The 20,042-nt window shown below is 44.3% G+C and overlaps 1 protein-coding gene across 4 annotated transcripts in view; it reads right to left on the bottom strand.

The window, feature by feature from the left end:
• The window catches only part of atp2a3 (ATPase sarcoplasmic/endoplasmic reticulum Ca2+ transporting 3), a 48,873-nt gene that overhangs the window by 6,502 nt on the left and 22,329 nt on the right, over positions 1 to 20,042 (bottom strand). For 3 of the 4 annotated variants that reach the window (XR_015102999.1, XM_086130488.1, XM_086130487.1), the window contains exons 6-16: positions 17,315 to 17,395; positions 17,047 to 17,132; positions 15,204 to 15,668; positions 11,134 to 11,222; positions 10,480 to 10,582; positions 8,161 to 8,292; positions 6,548 to 6,982; positions 5,889 to 6,224; positions 3,395 to 3,615; positions 3,117 to 3,319; positions 2,518 to 2,603 (exon numbers count right to left, since the gene is read on the bottom strand). Coding sequence is in view for 3 of the 4 variants with exons in the window: in XM_086130488.1 (XP_085986614.1) it covers positions 2,518 to 2,603; positions 3,117 to 3,319; positions 3,395 to 3,615; positions 5,889 to 6,224; positions 6,548 to 6,982; positions 8,161 to 8,292; positions 10,480 to 10,582; positions 11,134 to 11,222; positions 15,204 to 15,668; positions 17,047 to 17,132; positions 17,315 to 17,395 (2,237 nt within the window). In the remaining variant the exon portion in view is untranslated. The remainder of the gene's footprint in view (positions 1 to 2,517; positions 2,604 to 3,116; positions 3,320 to 3,394; positions 3,616 to 5,888; positions 6,225 to 6,547; positions 6,983 to 8,160; positions 8,293 to 10,479; positions 10,583 to 11,133; positions 11,223 to 15,203; positions 15,669 to 17,046; positions 17,133 to 17,314; positions 17,396 to 20,042) is intronic. The other variant, XM_086130489.1, reaches the window with a different exon arrangement.

Genomic DNA, 20,042 nt, shown 5'->3' with positions numbered 1-20,042 from the left:
ATTGTTTGGTCCCAGTGGCCCTTGTACATTCCATCCTGTAGACGTGGGCCCCCTGTCTCCTTATCTTAAGTCAACAGTCTCAAACTTGGGCCTTAAACTGGACAGTGATTTCAAACTCGATCGGCAAATTGGTGCCGTTGTTAAATCCAGCTTCTTTCACCTTAGACAGCTGGCCAAAATAAAACCTCTCCTCTCACATGAACACTTTGAGATGGTAATTCATGCCTTTGTCACATCCCGGCTCGATTACTGCAATGCCCTTTACTTTGGAGTCAGCCAGTCCTCCATTAAGCGCCTTCAGCTGGTCCAGAATGCCGCCGCTCGCCTCTTGACTGGTACTCGTAAGAGGGAGCACATAACTCCTACTCTGGCATCCCTTCACTGGCTCCCCATTCATTTTAGAGTTATTTTCAAGATCCTCTTATTTGTTTTCAAATCTCTGAATAATCTCGCGCCACCTTACCTCTCTGAGCTCATCCGCCCCTACACACCTGCCCGGCGCCTCAGGTCTGTGGACCAGACTTTATTAGAAGTACCAAGAACTAAACTGAGGCTCAGAGGGGATCGAGCCTTTTCTGTTGCTGGTCCCTCTCTCTGGAATGACCTCCCACTAAACATTCGGCAAGCCTCCTCGCTGCCCATCTTCAAAACCCTCCTCAAAACTCACTTGTATTCTTTGGCATTCGACTCAGCATGACTTAGATTTGTTCTTGGTTTTACTGTTTGGTGCTTTCTACCGCCTTTATTACCGATTTGTCTTACTGATTATTGTGCATGTTAAATTGCTCCATGTACAGCACTTTGTATGCAGCGATGGCTGTTTGAAAGTGCTCTATAAATACTGTTGACTTGACTTGACTTGACTTGATGCCAATGCAATGTTCGAGAGGTGTGTTGACCAAGACGGGCCCACGGCCCTTTACGAACGCCGAGCAGATCTTATCCAATCCCCACCAATTCACAATGCCCCGAATCAAGGTCAGCCGTAGCTCATCCCCACTACACAGGGTGATTACGGCGCACCGCTTTCTCCAGGTATAAACAAGATCAAAAAACTGCAGTAAATGTGGAAGTGAACACTGGAAATAGTGTAATGACAAAAAGATATATCTGGCAACGCTGAAGTAGAGGCTGCTTCGAAGGTGGCCGGATAACAAGCTTCAGCTGAGCTCTGCAGGTGTGAATGTATGGCTAACAAGCTGATGTGTTGCCAGGAACACAGGGGAACATTCCACCACAGCAGGAAGGATTGTGACACAGGACATAAAAAAATTCAGATGAGATAAAATGCTGCATTCCAATAGAGCAGACAAGATATTTTTCTATTAGAACAAGAAACGCGAAATGATAAGAGAATGTACCATATTTTCCACACTAAAAGGCGCACTGGATTATGAGGCGCACCTTCAGTGAATGGCCTATTTTGTCATTTTTTTCATACATTGGGCGCACCGCATTGTAAGACGCAATCCACAACGCATCCACGAGATGGAGTTATGCCCAAGGAAACGGCGACAGAACGATCAGATGTCAGTAAAACTAATTTAATAAAGCAGCGACACGGTTCACTTAACCAACAGAGAGTTCAACTAATGTTGAACTCTCTTGCCGCTGCTCTATGTCCATGTTCAACTGCGTAACCGATCGCCTTAAGTTTGAACTCTGCGTTGTCAGCATGTCTCGAGCAAGGAGCCATTTTGGGGGTCGAAATATTTCCGTAATGACCATACACAAGGCGCATCAGATTTTAAAGCGCTGTGGGCTTTTAAGAAAATGGAAGGCTTTTAGGTGCGCTTTTTAGTGCGGAAAATACGGGAACAAGAATATAGCTTGTTGCTTGGCTTGACATGTGGTGAGATGTTGAGCACTGTGGAGGACATCGTTATCAGTATGTGTACTGAAGTCTTCTGAAATGGGTTTCTAGCGACCAAAGAAAGGATTCAACCCTCATAAGGTAGCAGAGCTCTTCACCTATCAACAGGAGGGGCCCGGAAGCCTCCGTGGCTACATATGGAAGCAAGCGCATTGCTGCCACACTAAACGATATACCAGGAAATGACATGAAGTCCATGTTTTAAATGACACAGGTTTTATGAACTCTTATATATAATTCTGTGAAAAGTGATGTGATATTTCAGCTTTTTTGCCAGCGGTACGCTTTTTGCATTAACCTTTTCATGCACCCTGTAACCTGAGAACACGATTAACTGTCCACTGTAGTCACCGCTGTCCCTGAAAAAAACAGTTTTTTTGGGGGTTTTCTTTTAAGAGTCATGAATTGTTACACCTGCCAACTCATCCTTTTTTGGTTGAAACTTCTGGATTGCCTTCGAGAGCAGCCCGAGAGAGACAAAACAAACTCCCTACAGGACTGGCTGTTGAGAGTGTGACTGCTTGACTAGCCCTGGGCTTTGGTAGTTCATGCTATGCCACTAGACTGTACAGAACGGGGGAAATGGGAATTCGTCGTGTTCAACATTGAAAATACTGTGGAGAGAGAATCAATTTGGGACTCACCAGCTGATAAAAAGACACTTGTGGCCCTTCTTCATCAAACAGGTACCACCATGTGGCGGCACTCACGGTCCCCAGACCCACGTAGCCTAAGACATACAAAAAATGTACAGCAGTTGTCACGACTCCATTCTTGAAAAATTCATTTGCAAATTTTAAGTTTACACAGCGTTACAGGGGCTTACGTTTTATAAAGAAAAGGTAGGAGAGGGTTTCCGTATTTGCCAGCGTGTCCCTGCGCCACATACACAGTCTTGTGTATGAACTGCTGACACCACAAGTTAAAATCTTTTCATTGCTATTAGGGACACTTCTTTGCACATGGGTTGCCGCTTCATTGCAATAAATGCCAGACTTGCATTTGGCCCAGCAGAAAACAGGGCGGGGATGAGGGCTGGCTCATTTAAATGAGATAACCCGCCTCTACAACTGGGTGATATCGGCAAGGTGAGAGAAATGGTGTATAAACTGTGCTTGGTGCATTTTGACAAAATATCGCCGCATACATCTGGGAACTGCGTTAAATTGTCAAAAAAGGAAAAAAAAGCAGTTTTCTTTTAAAGCGAGCTGTGGATAAAAGGCACAACTATTTCAGTAAGTACCTCCAATGGCCAAGTAGCGGAAGAAAAGCCATCCTGAGATGAGAGGTTCTTTGGGATTACGTGGAGGTTTGTCCATGATGTCCAGGTCAGGGGGGTTAAAGCCTAGAGCGGTGGCAGGCAGACCATCGGTCACCAGATTGACCCACAACAACTGGACTGGTATCAGAGCCTCAGGGAGACCCAGAATGGCGGTTAAGAAGATGCTGCAGGGAAACGGACATAAGCATTGAGACGAATGAAAAATGACTGCGGTATCTCAGCACGTCGCTCTTCCTCACCACACGACTTCGCCCACGTTGGAGGAAATGAGGTATCTGATGAACTGCTTCATGTTGTTGTAGATGGCCCGGCCCTCCTCCACAGCAGACACAATGGTGGAGAAATTATCATCAGAGAGTACCATCTCGGAGGCTGATTTGGCCACCGCTGTACCCGAGCCCATTGCGATGCCGATCTCTGCTTTCTTCAGGGCGGGGGCATCGTTCACGCCATCTCCGGTCTGTGATGAGAAAAAGCGTTGATTTAACAATCATTTAGGAAGCAGCGGGGAGAGGTGGCCCGTAGCGCAACCTACAATGCATCATATTGCTGCTGAGACAGAGAGGAAGCAGCAGAGCGCGTAAAATATGACAGCGTCCGATAGAAGACAGCGGCTGCAGGGGAGGACTGAAACATGCCCTTTATCCTTTTATATATTTTGAAAGGAAGGATGAATCGCATGAGACATACCATACATAGTAGAACTATCAGATAAATACAGCATATATCAGATAAAGTGGAATGCAGGCGGGGTAGCAGCTTCTGTAAACAGTGTGACATCATACTCGCATGACAAGAGCAAGAGAAATGTGACGCAGCTAATCAAATATCAACAATGGACATCCTCCAGCATTTTGTGATCTTTCTCGTCGGGGTCTGTTTAATTCAAGACCGAAACAAGTTTGATGGGTTTGAGTCGGTTTTGTCCACCATGGTCTGTCAAAATCTTGAGCACGAATGCCGTAGTTCAAGTTACAGTAGACATTTGTGAAAGGGCGGCCCGGTGGTCCAGTGGTGAGCGCGTTGACCTCACAGTGCAGAGGTCGTGGGTTCGATCCCGGCTCGGGCTTTGCTGTGTGGAGTTTGCATGTTCTTCCCATGCCTGCGTGGGTATTCCAGTTTCCTCCCACATTCCAAAAACATGCATGGCAGGCTTATTGAACACTCTAAATTGTCCTTCGGTGTGAGTGTGAGCGCGGATGGTTGTTCGTCTCTGTGTGCCCTGCGATTGGCTGGCAACCGGTTCAGGGCATCCCCCGCCTATTGCCCGAAGACCGCTGGGATAGGCTCCAGCACCCCCCTCGACCCTTGTGAGGATAAGCGGATCGGAAAATGAATGAATGAATGAATTTGGATGAAAAACACGACTAGGCCAGAATAAAATAATGACATGAAAAACTGATTACGGCTGTCAACAAGCCGCGTTATTACATAGTCTTACGGCATTGGACGGTGTTTTATTATTTTTTTAAATGATATGATAATGAATTCATTATCATCCAGAAAAAGTCCTTATTGTAGTGTATGTGCTACTTTTTAATAGGTGTTACTCCCCAAGGACGGCACCATATCGGCCGCAGTACGTGAGGTTGCAGAGCTGTTAGTCGGACAGGCTTCTCTGCAGCACTGGAGCGCCGCAGGGGACTGTTCTGGCTCCATTCCTGTTCATCCTCTACACCTCGGACTTCAGACACGCCACTCCAAACTGCCACCTTCAGAAGTTCTCCGATGACTCTACGATTGTTGGCCTCATTACAGAGGGGGACGATCGGGAGTACAGGGGAATGACGAAGGACTTTGTGGACTGGTGCCAGCAGAATCTCCTCCAGATCAACCCTAGGAAAACTAAGGAGTTGGTTGTGGATTTCTGCAGGAAACAGTCCTCACCAGCACCGATGAACATCCAGGGTATGGACATAGAGAGGGTGACCTCCTACAAGTACCTAGGTGTTCTTCTGAACAACAAACTGGACTGGTCTACAAACACGGACACCCTGATTAGGAAAGGACAGAGCCGACTCTTCCTACTCAGGAAACGGAGGTCTTTTGGGGCTCAGGGGTCGCTCCTTAAGACTTTCTATAACTCGGTGGTGGCCTCGGCCATCCATTATGGCATTGTCTGCTGGTCAGGCAGCATCTCAGCCCAGGACAGAAAGAGACTGGAGCGACTGGTAAGGAAGGCCAGTTCTGTCCTGGGCTGCTCCCTTGTCACTCTGGAGGAGGTGGGCAACAGAAGGATGCTAACTAAGCTAAAAGCTATGATGGACAGCCCCTCCCACCCTCTCAGCACTAGGTAGCTCCTTCAGCCAGAGACTGTTACACCCGCGCTGCAAGAAGGAGAGATATCGCCGCTCGTTCCTACCGACTGCTGTCAGGCTGCTGAATAAAAATAGTAACGATAATATTAATAATAATTAAATGATGTGAAAAACAACTGTAAATAGCACTGCGATTTATCCATTTTGTATTTATATTGCACTTAATTGAACGGTGTTTGTTTGTTTTTTCTTCTTTCTGCCTACATTCTTGCTGCTGGAGGCTGTAAATTTCCCCAGTGTGGGACAAATAAAGGATATCTTATAACATTGTGGATGCTACAATAAGCAGCAGGCTACAGAAAGCCGGACAAACCCATCACGTTTGTGTTTTCACAACTTTTGCCAAAAGAAATACTTGAGCTGAGCCAGACATCACCTGGAAAAAAATGATTCAATGATTCTTGATTGTGCTCACCATGGCGGTGATTTCCTCAAAGGACTGCAGGTAGCTAACAATCTTGGACTTGTGAGCCGGCTCCACTCGTGCGAAACATCGTGCGTGTTTCACAGCCTCTTTCTGGGCTTCCAGTGAAAGATCATCGAACTCGCGGCCGGTGTAGGCCTTTCCTGCCACGTCCTCCTTCTCGCCGAAGATGCCGATGCGCCTGCAGATGGCCACCGCTGTGCCCTTGTTGTCCCCCGTGATCATGATCACACGAATACCTGCTTCGTTGCAGAGTTTCACCGAGCCTATCACCTCGTTTCTCGGCGGATCCAGCATGCCCACACAGCCGATGAATGTGAGGCTCAACTAAAACGGAAGAAGGAGGGAAAAAAAAAAAAAAAAAAAAAAAAAAGAGTATTAGTTTCAAGATGTGGTGATGTCATCTCGCAAATGTTTTCATTTGCATATGGGCAGTTATGACTCCGCCTAGCAGCAAGTCAAGTGAAACATGTGACGAGGGGGGGCAAAAAAAATGTTTTCATATAAAAACTCATTCAGTACAGCCAATTCTGAACAAATCTGAAAAGACGTTTAAAAACGTCTTTGGGAGTGAATGAGTTAATACAGTAAATCTAATTTCAGCTCAAGAAACATTACCCATGTTGTGTCTAGTTTTCATAACAACCAACCTCATAGTCCACAAACTTGCTGGAATTCTCCAAATCCATGTCCTCCTTGCGTGGCGGGTTGTCACGGGTGGCCAGAGCCAAGCAGCGCAGGGTGTCCCGCCCCGTTCCCCAGTCACGGACCTTGGACATGAGCTGCTCACGCAAGGCCGGTGTCAGTGCCACCTTCCCGGTTCCCAGACGCATGTATTGACATCGCTCGATCACGCTCTCTGGAGCACCCTGTTGAAAAAGACTACAACTGACTATACAGGCAAAAAGAGACATTAGAATGTGATAGAAAGGAAAAAGAAATTCTTGAATTGTACGATTCTCCCATGCCTTGATAAACATCTTGCTCTGAGAGCCGGGCTTGACCGGCGTGCAGTAGACCGACATGGACTTGCGATCGCGAGAGAATTCCAAGGTGAACTCCTTCTTCATCAGTTGCCTGATCACCTGAAGGAGCAACGGGCGACATGGAAAAACAGCAATTAAAAATAAATAAATACATTTTAAAAAAAGTCGTTGGCCTTAGACCTAGGCAGGTATCAATAGATTATTTCCATTTTCTTACCTTTAACGATTTAGAATGTTTAATGAAGCTCACGTGCATATCTTTGCAATTAGGAAGGAAATCAGATTACCCAGGAATAAATAAAAAAGCCTGGGAAGATCATGGCTAGTGTCATAGTGCAGTTTTTTTTTGGGGGGGGCAGCTGGAGGGTTTGATTCAGTAGAAGGAGGCGGCTTTCGAACAAATATCAACATCATGAAGGCAGTTGACCACATTCGTCACGTTAGCAAATGCTAAGTGCAAACAACATGTTGAAGAAACATCATAAAGTCACGAACTGTGTCATCATCATTTTCTTGTACTCTGCATCAGGTCTGGTTCGACCACTAGATGTCCTTCTCAGTCAGAGTCGACTTTATAAATGATGTTTAGGCAATATGAAACAAGTTTGATAGTTTTCACTTCTACACACCCCGTCCTGTGCAAACGAAACACGAAATGGCCAGAAACATCTTCAGAGGGAATATCAGAGCTCTAAGTCACCTGTAAACTGTGAATGCCGGAGAACGTGGGATAGTTTCACACTGGAATCGCCCTGCCTGTTGTGTAATGTCGCGTGTGCGCCAAGTATTTGAAGTTACACAAGATATTTGCACTGCCATTATCACGCATCAACTCGTTATGTAAATGTGCACACGATTTCGGCACGAAAATAGATTTTTTTTTCAACTTAATTTCTTTGTTCAGTTGCAAAAACAAATCCTTTTTGCTGCCAAATGTTTTGTTCCGCTCTGACGAGGCCGTTTGGCGGCCTTGCAATGTAAAAGAGGGTTAAAGACACTGACAAATGACCTTTGACCCTTTTTATTTCACCGGAGACAGCTGGGATGGGCTCCAGCACACCTGCGACCCTCGTGAGGAGAAGCGTATTAGAATTTGGACGATTCTTTATGGCAATTCGGCTGGTAAAATGAATAATCACTGCAGATTGTTTTCTCACTTCGATCTGTACCATTTACAGTTCAAAATGTCAAAATGACTTTGATAAGAGTGTTGTTAAAACCACAAAGCTTGTACTGCCAATGATGTTTGCGCATTTGCACTCTTTCGTGAGGCTCACCGAGTTGCAGGCCCCAGCACGCTCCACCTTGCTGAGTCCGGAAAGGTCCGTTTTGAAGACATTCATCTTCTCCACCAAGGTGGTAAGAGCCGTCTCTGTGGCTTCCCCCACTTTCTCGTACACGCCTTTGGACTGAGAGAAGCATTAACAAGCATTTGTTATGACGTTAATCAGTCGGGAAGAATGAAAATATGAAATGCAAATCACCATTTGTTTGGTAAATTGTGTCATGGTAAAGCACGGGCTCATTTATAGGAGAGCTGGACTTTGTTTTGTGGGTGTTTTCGCAGAGGCACACGGCTTGGCGCAGTTTAAAGCAGGCGCTCTGTGCCGTTGTGGGTGTGAGCACAGCCAACTTGATTTGGCTCCTCTCATTCTCTTTAAAGTCTGCAATGATTCAGGGAGTTCGATATATACTGTTGTAATATTTATGAATGAAATACGATGACATGCCCTACACATGTCCACGGAGCCCAGGATGTGTCTCCACCTCGAATCAAACTCACCAAAATTACGTTACATCAACTGCACTGATACTTTTATGTGGCTCCAGCAGGCATGATCTTTTTTTCAGCCACCAAATTATCAACTGCTAGATTGGTTACTCTTTTTCAAAGAGTGTGAAAAATGGAAACAAAAGCCAGAGTCAAGACTTGCATGAGAAAGAGCTGCCCTCCCAAAGCAACGTGATTTGAACTCATGTGACAGACGGATGCTGAAAGTGCTTTTATTCTTTGACCAAAGAATGTCAAACACCTTTCACGAAGAAAAAGAAGGGAATTCTTTTTTTAAATTACCGTATTGGCCCGAATATAAGACGGCCCTGATTATAAGACAACCCCCTCTTTTTCAAGACTCAAGTTTGAAAAAAGACTTTCTGAACACCAAATTAATTTTTATACAGAAAATAATTACAGTACATCTGAAACAAATGATTCTAACAATATATTTGAGAGAAAAAGCATGTTATTTTGCCTCATTCTAATCTTAATATCTGAACATTTAAATATGTAAAGTGCAATCACATTCGTAAATGAATGGCTTCTGGTTTTTGAAATGTAAATGACATCATAACTTCTCCTCAGCTGCCAGTTAACCTGGCCGATCTTCGACCCACTTTTCTCCAGATTGTCGCTACGTTTCTCCATTTTCTGTTATCTCTTCTATTATTTTCTTACCGCTATTTTCTTCTTTGTGCTACCGCTATTTTTATTTTTATTCTTCCTGAGAGGGGTTCACTTTGGCCTGGGGACTCAAGTTCAGCATTCGCTTCAATGATATCTGGCGCCATCTAGCGTCGTGAATGGGTATAATGTTGACACCTCGAATATAAGACGACCCCCACTTTTTCAATCTTTTTTCAATGCAAAAAACACCGTCTTTGATTCGGGCCAATACGGTATATTAAAAGGTGGATAGTCGTTCAAATCAAAAGAATTTATTGTCTGTATTCTTGTAGTGTACAAATTTCATGGCACAGCATGTTTAATTAACATTATATGGCTTAGCAAACCGAAAGCTCAGATGTATTCATTCCACTTTGTCATAGCTTCTGCACACTTAACAAAGCATGTTAAATTTATTGGAAGCACACAGGATGAAAATGCAGACAATTTAAACTCGAGTTACTCAATTTGCTGCACCGCTGCACGGTGTTGTGCAAAAATGTATTTCTTTGGTCACAATGACCTTGCCGAAGGCGTCATTCTCAATTACACGTGCTAAAAGCAGGATACTCAACAAGTCACTCATTTCCCTTTGCTCTCGACATTCTGTCAAGGGCAATATTTAGATCTGCTAGAAACCCACCCCGGTGGTGAGTCATACTCGTGAAGTCTCTTTAAAAGGTGCTGAAAAGTGAAGTAGGGCAGAGGACGCACTAATGGCCAATCATTTGTTTGTGTGACAGCACAAAGCAATAAAACTCCTCGTCCACCCCTTCTACCCCCCTCGCCGGTGCTCAGCTGCTCCTCTTTTCTGCTTGGGCTCCCACTCAGGTATTTCATCACCTAAAAACATATTAAAGTGGCGGCAAAACAGCCACGGATCAGTTAGGCCAGGGAGGATACATGCAATTTAAGTTGTGTTATCCCCGGGCTCTCTCTTCAGTCTGGTTACTAAGATACTGTGGCCATGACAAAGAGGTGAGAAAAGCAATTCCAAGAATTTTCGCTCAAGATTGGGCTAAAACGAGCTCTTCGAACAAAAAAAGGACACTCACCAAAACGACGCAACGTTGCCCAGTTGTATGGCAACAGAACTATATTTAGTACTGCTATGCGTGCGTGTGTGTGTGTGCGCGCGTGCGCTTTTAATGACCTCATTGTAATCCAATGAAGAGTCATTGCACATGGAACACACAGTGGCCAACTCCAAAAGTCCATCATAGTCTCCACACTGGACTGACCGGTCTCCTTTCAGTCTGGAGAGAGAGAAAAAAAAAAAAGACCAACATGACGCTAAAAATTTTAAACACAAGGGGGAAACACTTTACAGTTCACCACACATCGGGCGCTCATGAAAATTCATGACATGAGGAAAACGTTCGGCTGTTCAGCATAGGAGGGTTTGATGAGAAACTATTGTCATGTAAACACGGTTTCAATGCCGGTGTGGAATTTGCGGGACGGCATGCGTTCGTTCTCAAGATCGACGACGCCGGTGGCCTGACGACTTGCCGTCGCTAGCAAAGCTCCCATGCTGTGCTGTTATGAAAGCCACAGGTTGACGTGGAATCACATTCTTAACTGTGCAGCTAAACAAACAACATGCAGACACATTTAAAAACGCCCCGTCGTTCAGTTTCAACATCATTTCGGTTTTTTTTTGGGACAGGACGCTATCATAATTTTTCATTTTGAAGCACGTTATGAAATAACGAGATAAAAGACATGCACTCTACACAATTGAATTATTGCAGAAGAACTCACTCTCTTTTTTTTTTTCCTTTTAAGTTTAAGATATGAAACTTACATTTCCCCTTCAGGTGCATATGTGGATCCTGTTATCGAGAACTCATGCAAGGTGCAGCTGGAATTCTGCACTTTGTCCGCCACGAACATCTGGAGAGGGGAAAAAAACAAACAAACAAGTAAATAGCTGCGCAGTCACAGTTCATGTGTTCGTGCGAAAACATGTCGCTTCTATTCTTAGCCGAGATTAGTACCGACCTGTCATGTAATTGATCTAATTCTAAGTGCAAAAGAAGTCATTTTACTTTGTCTATGTGAGAGTGAAGGTGCGCAAATTCAATTTCACATTTAAAAAATTGAATACATTTGCATGGAAGATGGATACTAAAGTGACTTTCTTTCAAGCTAACTTTTCTGTCACTTTGTGACACACAAATCCATCAACCCGTTCAATTTCTATGTCGTGTGTGCTTTTTAGGGTTGCCGACGGTGCGCTACAGCCTATCACAGGAGACTTTCGGCAACCAGGACTCATTGTTCGCCAGCCAATCGCAGAGCACATATATGCAAACAACCATTCGCACTCACAGTTTGACCGATTTTCTTTCATTTGTATTTCTTTCCATGGGGAAGAAAAAAAACCACACACATTGTCCAGGAACGGATAGTTTTTGACATGACAGATTCCGCGGTCTTGGAGACAGCTTGCGCAGATCTAGCCAATTGCGGCGCTCAAACAACCGCTCCTTAATTCTAAACGGCTGCCCACTGAGAATCCGAAAACCTGGCCTCGCTTGTCTTTTTCAATTCAAAACCAGCGAGCCGATTGCAGTGTATCCGCCGTGTGACATCACCGCTGCGGATGACTGATTGCTGTTGGAGAAGGCCCCAAAAATCCTTTACTCACATCTTTGATTTCCACCCTCTGCCAATTTCCAAACAAGCGGGGGAGTCACACATCATGTTATGCCTCATCAGTCACTCACTCACTCACTAACTCACCCCCCACCCCCCCCCCCCACACGCTCACACTTTTGTGCAACATAAATCAAGTCAAGAAATAGGACACTTGAAGACTCTTGCCTTAGTTACGTTTCTAACTTTCTTGAATCCTCAGACTCCCTAAAACCATCAAGTAGGTTGATTGGCAACGCATTGGCGCACGAGACAGGAATTGAACCCTCGCAGTTGACAGGAAAAACAACGGGATGCACCGCATGTGTAATACAAGTATGGTTGTATACACAAGAAGATTTGTATGGATTAAATATATCAACTGAACAAGAAAACATTACAGTCTCTTCTCTTTAAAAAAAAAAAAAAAACGGATTACATAATCCATAGATACAGGCACAGGCACACAGGCACACACACACAATCTGGAAAACATGTTTGAAACTGTTTGAGATTACCAAAATATGTCAATAGACTGCAGGATGAAGCTAAAAATTGATTTAGCACTTAATAATAAATGGACTGCATGCTTCACTGAGAGGTGGCCAAGCTTGCGTCTTTATCAGTGTGCATTTCATTTCACGACCCCATGACTGTGGATGGTACGATAAACAAATCCTTCTCGGCCATGTTGTTTGCTCGCTGTGGTGTGAATTGATGATTTTGATTGACATCGATTGTAACAATTGAATATTCTTGACTTAAAACAGATTTTTGTACAGTTTGAATTCTGATGATTTATTTTATTATTTAAATACACAGTTAAAAAAAAAAAGATGCAGCGGAGTATCAAGGGGTCTAACAATAGGCTACTGCAAAATGGCAGAAAAATCTGATATAAAAATTTTCCTCGAGGTATGAGGATAGCCAGGGGGGTTGGTTACAAAGTGACGACGGGTGGCCTTGGCCACCCCTGGCCACCCTGTAGTTCCACCACTGCTCGTAGCAGCGACAAACATTTGGAGATGGGGAGTTGAGAGTATCACTCATTCGACGGAAGCTCTAATTTAAATGCAAGATCAAGACAGTCTCATCCTATCCTGCAGACTGTTGCATTGCATTTTACTAGAAAAAGGGGGGTGGGCACTATAAAGTAATCATTTGTATCCATTTATCCCAGGAGGGAAAGTCAGGAGGTGACCGTGGAAATGATCCGATGAAGGCATGAATGTCTGTGTCCAAGTTTCATGACTTTGAAATGTTATTGCAAGAGGATCTATGGGTCGTCCTGACACAGGAGATAGAGGCTCAATGTTAAAAGAAACGACCTCATTGCACCTTAGTCGTCTGGTCAACTAAAAGCGGCAGACAAAAGGTTTATGAGGCCCAGTTCCACAACTCGCGAACAAATCAACAACTGGCTATTTGGGGACCCCAATGACTTCCACAAGAGAACACCCAGTGCAGCCAAAGCAGCGACTGAGAAATATAATAAGATTGGTCCTCCATCCACTTTTTCCCTCACTATCTGATCTACCGTGGTCTCCACGGTAACAAGGCACAGTGTGATCAATGTGACTCAGTCATAGTGGCACAGGATCGGATTCATCTCCTCACTATCTCATCTTGCGCGGGGATGACGGGGCGAGTAGCCACTATTCGGGTTTGCATGTGCTCAAAGGGAAAAGGGAGTTTGGGATATGGATCAGAAAACGATGGATCATATTTTTTTTTAAAAAGGTCATACTGTGCTGAGAAAGGGTGAGATCATTTTAAAGATGGCAAAATTAACCCCATATTAATTCATAATATTGAGGGAGAAAAAAAGAGGATTTCAATTATTTTTCAAAATCATATTCCCCTCCACAGAGTATCTTGGAAAACGCTTTCATGGCTTTTGCAGACTCCTTAGTAACAAACTAAGTGACTACCAGGTGAAGAGAACGCTTCCTTGAGGATGTCATAAAACTTTTAACAGTGTTATCGAATTACCCTGCATCATACTGAGAGCTGTTCTGAATATTTTGTGACATTATTTAGCTTGATCAGAGCCTCAATATACTTTGCATCAGAATTTAATTTAATTTTATTTTTGCAGAACTGCAGTTGTTCCTCATATTGTGTGGGGAGACGGTATATGAGCGTGCAGCCTTATTCTCTGTCAGGTCCTCCCCTTTCGGTGAATGCGGGTCAATATTTGCCAATGTCAGCTGGGCTTAGTCTTTCTGTGCCTGGGAGGGTTTAAAGGTTTGCGGTGAGGTCACTCCTACACATCCGCCAAGTTTGAGGGAACTCCCTGCAGCTACACGTTAATCACACACTCAGACACACACATATACACACACACACAAACACACACGCATGCCACGCCATCTGTGAGTGGGGGTATTTGTCTGGTGGGCTACGGAGGATTTCAACACCCACAGAGAAAATAAATAATAATAATATAAATAAATATGCTTTTGAATAACTTAAGCCAAAGCTGCTAATCCCTTTTTTTGCTTTTCGAAATCTCAATATTACTCAACTTAAGACAACCACCACTGACATGTACTCTGTGGAAACAAAATCAATGGTTTTGCATAGGGGGGGCTAGCGAAGCACCAGATGTTGCAGTTCAAGGTGAGGCTAAGTGCCCAATGCAATGGATAAAGTGATTTTTGGTAAACCGATGAGATTGTGGGATCGGCTGAGTCATGGCAACGGTGTGCAGTACCACCAGAGGTTGTCTCCTACAATCCCAAAACTAATATAAACGCGGCCATTGTCTGTAATATGCATGTCTCCCAGAAAATAAATAAAGATAAAGCACACAGCAAAGGAAGAACAAGGAACTCTGGCCACTGGTATGAATAATTTAGAATTCCCCCCACATGATTTCTGAGCAAACTGTTCCTTCTCTCTTAAATTGTCTGACTGTCTATGTTGAATTGGAGAACATGAATCAGATCAACCCAAATGCCATGTTGGGTGTGTAACATGAATTGAAGAATAATTACACACTTAAATAATTGGTTGTCACGTTTTCCAGGACGTCTAATTTCAAATTCAAGGTCTAGGTAAAAATAAATGCAATAACCATGCCTGTGAAGGGCAGAACAGCAGTCTGTGTGGAACCACAACTATGACGTGGCCCCTGAAAATGAGTTTAACACTCCAGGTCTAGAGTGGCAAACCCCCAAATCAACCAAAAGCAGATTTGGGGGTGTAATTACAATAAGTGGAATCGTAACTTACTCTACAGACGGACATTTGGTTGGTGGTGAGGGTCCCCGTCTTGTCAGAGCAGATAACAGAGGTGCAGCCAAGGGTCTCCACTGAGGGCAGACTCCGCACAATGGCGTTCTTCTTGGCCATGCGACGGGTTCCGAGGGCCAGGCAAGTGGTGATGACGGCAGGCAGGCCTTCGGGGATGGCAGCCACGGCCAAGGCCACTGCTATCTTAAAGTAATAGATCGCTCCCTGCATCCAGGAGCCACCGTGGACGGGGTCCGCGAAGTGACCGATATTGATTACCCACACAGCCACGCAAATGAGGGAGATGACCTTGGAGAGCTGCTCGCCGAACTCATCCATCTTCTGCTGCAGCGGCGTCTTTTCTTGTTCTGTTGACGCCATCTGATTGCGGATTTTGCCAATTTCGGTGGCAACTCCGGTCGCCACGACGACGCCTATAGCCCGGCCCGCAGCAATGTTGGTGCCCTGCGGAAAATGAGATGGTTGTAGGTGAAAGGTTGACCCCCGCCGCCGCCCATTTTAATACATCACTCAGTCAGGAAAGGCATTTACATCGAGTCATGACTCATAATCATTCATGGATTATTTTTAAGTCACCAGACAAACATGTTTATTTTGGGGCATTTGGCTTTATTCTCGAGTCGCTGATGAAATACTGGCTTATTCGGAATTGGCGCTACGGCTAAAAGTAACTCCCCTAAGTAAATTTAAAATCAAGTGATCATCAAGGTAACTACCGTATTTTCTGCACTATAAGGCGCACCTAAAAGCATTCAATTTTCTCAAAAGCCGATAGTGCGCCTTATAAGCCGATGCGCCTTATTGACCGATCAATATTCTGATTTCTTGGACGTATGTTCTGTAAAGCGCTTTGGTACAGCTGTGGCGGTTGTGAAAGCGCGATATAAATAACGCTGTATTGTATTGTATTCCCTTTAGTGTAGCTCCAACTAGTGGATATATAAAGCGACCGCAACCACTATTGTCGCGTCTATTCTATGCACCTTATAACGCAGTGCACCCTATATATGAAAACAGTTTTAAAATAGGCCACTCATTGAAGGTGCACCTTATACTCCGAAGCGCCCGATAGTGCGGAAAATACGGTAGTTACTTTTTCAAGGTACCTATGGCAACACTGGTCAAGTGTACCCATTACTACAAGATAAAATCACATTCGCCAACACCTAACCAGAGTTACTATTAATAGTATCAGAAAATGGAAAGATTATAACAGAACATGCATTAGAAATAGTAAAGAGTCAAGTTGTGTACACACTAGAGCTCATTGTGCTATTGCAGTCCAAATACTCTTAACCTCATGGAAGACTGGATGGGGGGGGGGGGGGGGGGGGAACAGTATGCCTCACATTAGAGAAGAATGAAATTCAGACTTGTGCTTGAGGAAAACGATCCACTGAACCACACAGGGAAGCGTCAGATTCACCACGGACGTGTTGGAAACAACACTTTTTCTACAAGTTGCTGCTTGTTGAACACGAGTGTAATGAATTGAGTGGATTTTTACATGTCAAGTCTTTATCCCACTTGAGGAGCAATTCGCATCACTTTAAGTACAACTTTAAATTGGTGTTGTTAGTTCAAGCAGCTTTGTTGACTGTCTGAGAAAGAGAGCCCCGACCAAACGACGGATGCGGATGTCAGTCTTCAATCTGTCCTTTCTGAGCGATCAGCTCCGAATTGGAATCATTGATACATTTTGGGGATAAATCTAGTATCAATTAATTATCCATTTATTTTGTTATTTTCGACATGAAGACAGACTTAAAGTTGAGGTGAGAGGCATAAATGATAACGTAAATAATTCTGAGGTTACGCTCACAGAAAACAACATGTTCTTCTTGTCTTGATTGACAGCTCTGGGGTCAGGAACTGGGTCAGTGTGTTTGATGATGGACACAGACTCCCCTGTGGAAAAGATGGCGTCAGAATAATTGTTTTAATTCCAACAATGGATTAGATTTGGTGGATGATGAGGAAGGAGTGTTTGATTGCGCCTAATGGGTAAATTCCAGTTTTAATTTTACAGTCAAAAACACACAAATCTATCCATACAAATCAAATTTGAATAAAGAGACGGTTGAGAGTACCTGTGAGGATGGATTGGTCCACTCTCAAGGTGGTGGACTTAACAGAGGTCAACCTGATGTCGGCTGGAACCTTGTCACCAACTGAAATGAAAAACTCCATTAAAAAAAAGAATCATGCATTTTACAAATGCACAATTGTTTTGTCTTGTTTATGACCAACATCTCATGAGCGGCCATTGCATTTATCACAACATGGACTTCATTGAGCCGCCGGCCTCTCTGTGTAGCACCTATGGGAGATGGAGACAGGGTGTCGGGTGCAACGTGGGTTGCGTTTGCGTGGGAGACGGCTGCAGGCTTCAAGTTGGCCAAGGCCGCAATGGCCGGGGGCAGGCGAGAGAACGCCTACCTTCAGATTCCCTCGCCTCCATCAGACACTTTCCCTTTCTGAAATCTACCTTTGGAAATAATCTCTCTGATACAGTAGAATCACAAACATAACATGTCGATTGGCTGTCACAAAATGTACGACACTGTCACGATTCGATTCATGCGAGTTGGTCCGGGTATGCAGACAGCTCTTGATTTGCTTTAATGCAGGGGTGTGAAATTCATTTTTGTCACGGGCCACATTGTAGTTCCGGTTTCCCTTGGAGGGCCGTTATGAATTAGGGGAAACCATTTAAAGTTTAATCTGCTCCACATATTACATAGACGGTGCACAACAAATTGATGAATAACTAGTTTTAAAATCAGAAGTCAAGAATAAGGACTGTTATTGTGGATTACATATTACAATTTGAAATTTTGGCTCAGACTTTAGCAAGCATCGTGGAACTTGACATGCTTGATTTGATTTCGCGGGCCACATATGATGATATGGGTGCCAGATCTGGCCCCCGGGCCTTGACTTTGACACCTGTGCTTTAATGAGCCAGTGTGCCGAATAAAGTGTCCATTGAGTGTCTTCTCAGAACAAATTCGAAGTTCAGCTGGCTCAGTTTGCCGTCTGCTTTTGACACAACCCCACAGTCAGAATCTCACTCTTGCATAAGAAACTGGGCAGAGTAAGCGCGACTCGTTTAACGGGAGAAGCGCAGCGCAGGTTTCCATCTCTTCAGGTCTTCTGTAAACCCTCACACAATCCTGACACCGAGACCGCCGCACTCACTCCATTAAAAACCTCAAGGAAAGTTCCGATGGAGGCGCAAAAAGGCAAGCGTGTCAAAACGGCGGTCAGCTTTGCCAGCGAAGTACCTACGAGAGGGCAAGTACACTGCAGGGGTGGAACCTTATGTAAATATATTTATTATATATTTTTTTCTGTTCTGAGGCATTTGTGGTCAAATTGTGTCCTTTTCCAATACCTCCATACAGTTTACTTTACCCTCCTCACATCAAGTTCCAGTGGAACCACCTCCGGGTAATCTGAGGTAGAGGAAAAAAAACTGGGAGTTTAATGAAGTAAGTTCAATGATGCAGATTTATTTTCTTTGTCAATGTACCCATGTAGCACTATTTGTGTGAGATGGTTTTCGAATGGGACTTTTGGGCAGAATGAAGTGCTCAGCTATCTTCCTGAGAGTGAATATACAGCACACAGGCTATTAAACACAAAATAAATTTCAGTTTGCCACCACATGATGGACCCACAAAGAAATTCTCGAGAAGTGATTTGATTTGGTTTTTCAATGGGGAAGTATTGATTCCATTGAACATCCATTCATTTTCGAATTTGCTTATCGTCACAAGGGTCGCGGGCATGCTGGAGCCTTTTGCAGCCGTCTTCGGGCAGTAGGCGGGGGACACCCTGAACCGGTTGCCAGCCAATCGCGGGGCACACAGAGACGAACAACCATCGGCGCTCACACTCACACCTAGGGACAACTTTGAGTGTTCAATCAGCCTGTAATGCATGTTTTGTTGGAATGTGGGAGGAAAACGGAGTACCCGGAGAAAACCCACACAGGCCCGGGGAGAACATGCAAACTCCACACAGTAAGGCCGGAGCTGGAATCGAACTCGGTACCTCTGCACTGTGAGGTCGACGCGCTAACCACACGCCCTCTTTCATTCATTCGTCTGAAATATTTTCAGAATGAAATTTGAACTATATTATAATATCCATCCGCCCATAATCAATTCATTTTCTATACCGCTTGTCGTCATTCGGGTCAGTTTGCAGGGTGAACTGAGTTTTGAGCAAGAGACGAGGGCACATGCCAGTCACCAGCCAAACCCAGGACAAATAAAAAAAAAACATTCACACCTATGGACAATTTCAAATCTTCATATATTGTAACGTATTTTATTTTTAGTTTTGGCCGGAGTACCCATTTTAAAAGCCAGCAAAATCGAATGCAATTTCTCAACCCCGAAACCCGACTTCTCTCTTTTCCATTGGGCTAAATAAGGGAACTAAAACGATGACAACACTCTCACAGCTCAAAGCTCCACAATAGCATCCAGGTTTCTCATAACAAAGGCGTGAGCAAAAAGTGAGTCTGGGTCGTCGTCAAGACGACGGTACAGTGTTGACAGTTACAATGAGGGTAGCGGTTGGCGGTAGGCGGGAATTGAGCAGAGTACTTTTGATGCTTTGCGACCTGCGTGAGCTTGTCTGCGAGTCTTCTTGAATACACGCGCATGTGCGAAGGAACACGCCGGCTGCAACAAGCCCAAATTCCAAAGCACTATCGCTTACATAATCATAAACACTCAAAAGGGAGGCATATAATTGTTCCCATTTAGCCACACAGGTTGTATAAGCCCAAAGTCAGCTGGGAGA

The sequence above is a fragment of the Hippocampus guttulatus genome, chromosome 15, assembly GCF_054856545.1.
Source record: "Hippocampus guttulatus isolate MCC_2025c chromosome 15, RoL_Hgut_1.0, whole genome shotgun sequence".
Lineage (NCBI taxonomy): Eukaryota > Metazoa > Chordata > Actinopteri > Syngnathiformes > Syngnathidae > Hippocampus > Hippocampus guttulatus.
This window is presented reverse-complemented; position numbering and strand designations above follow the sequence as displayed.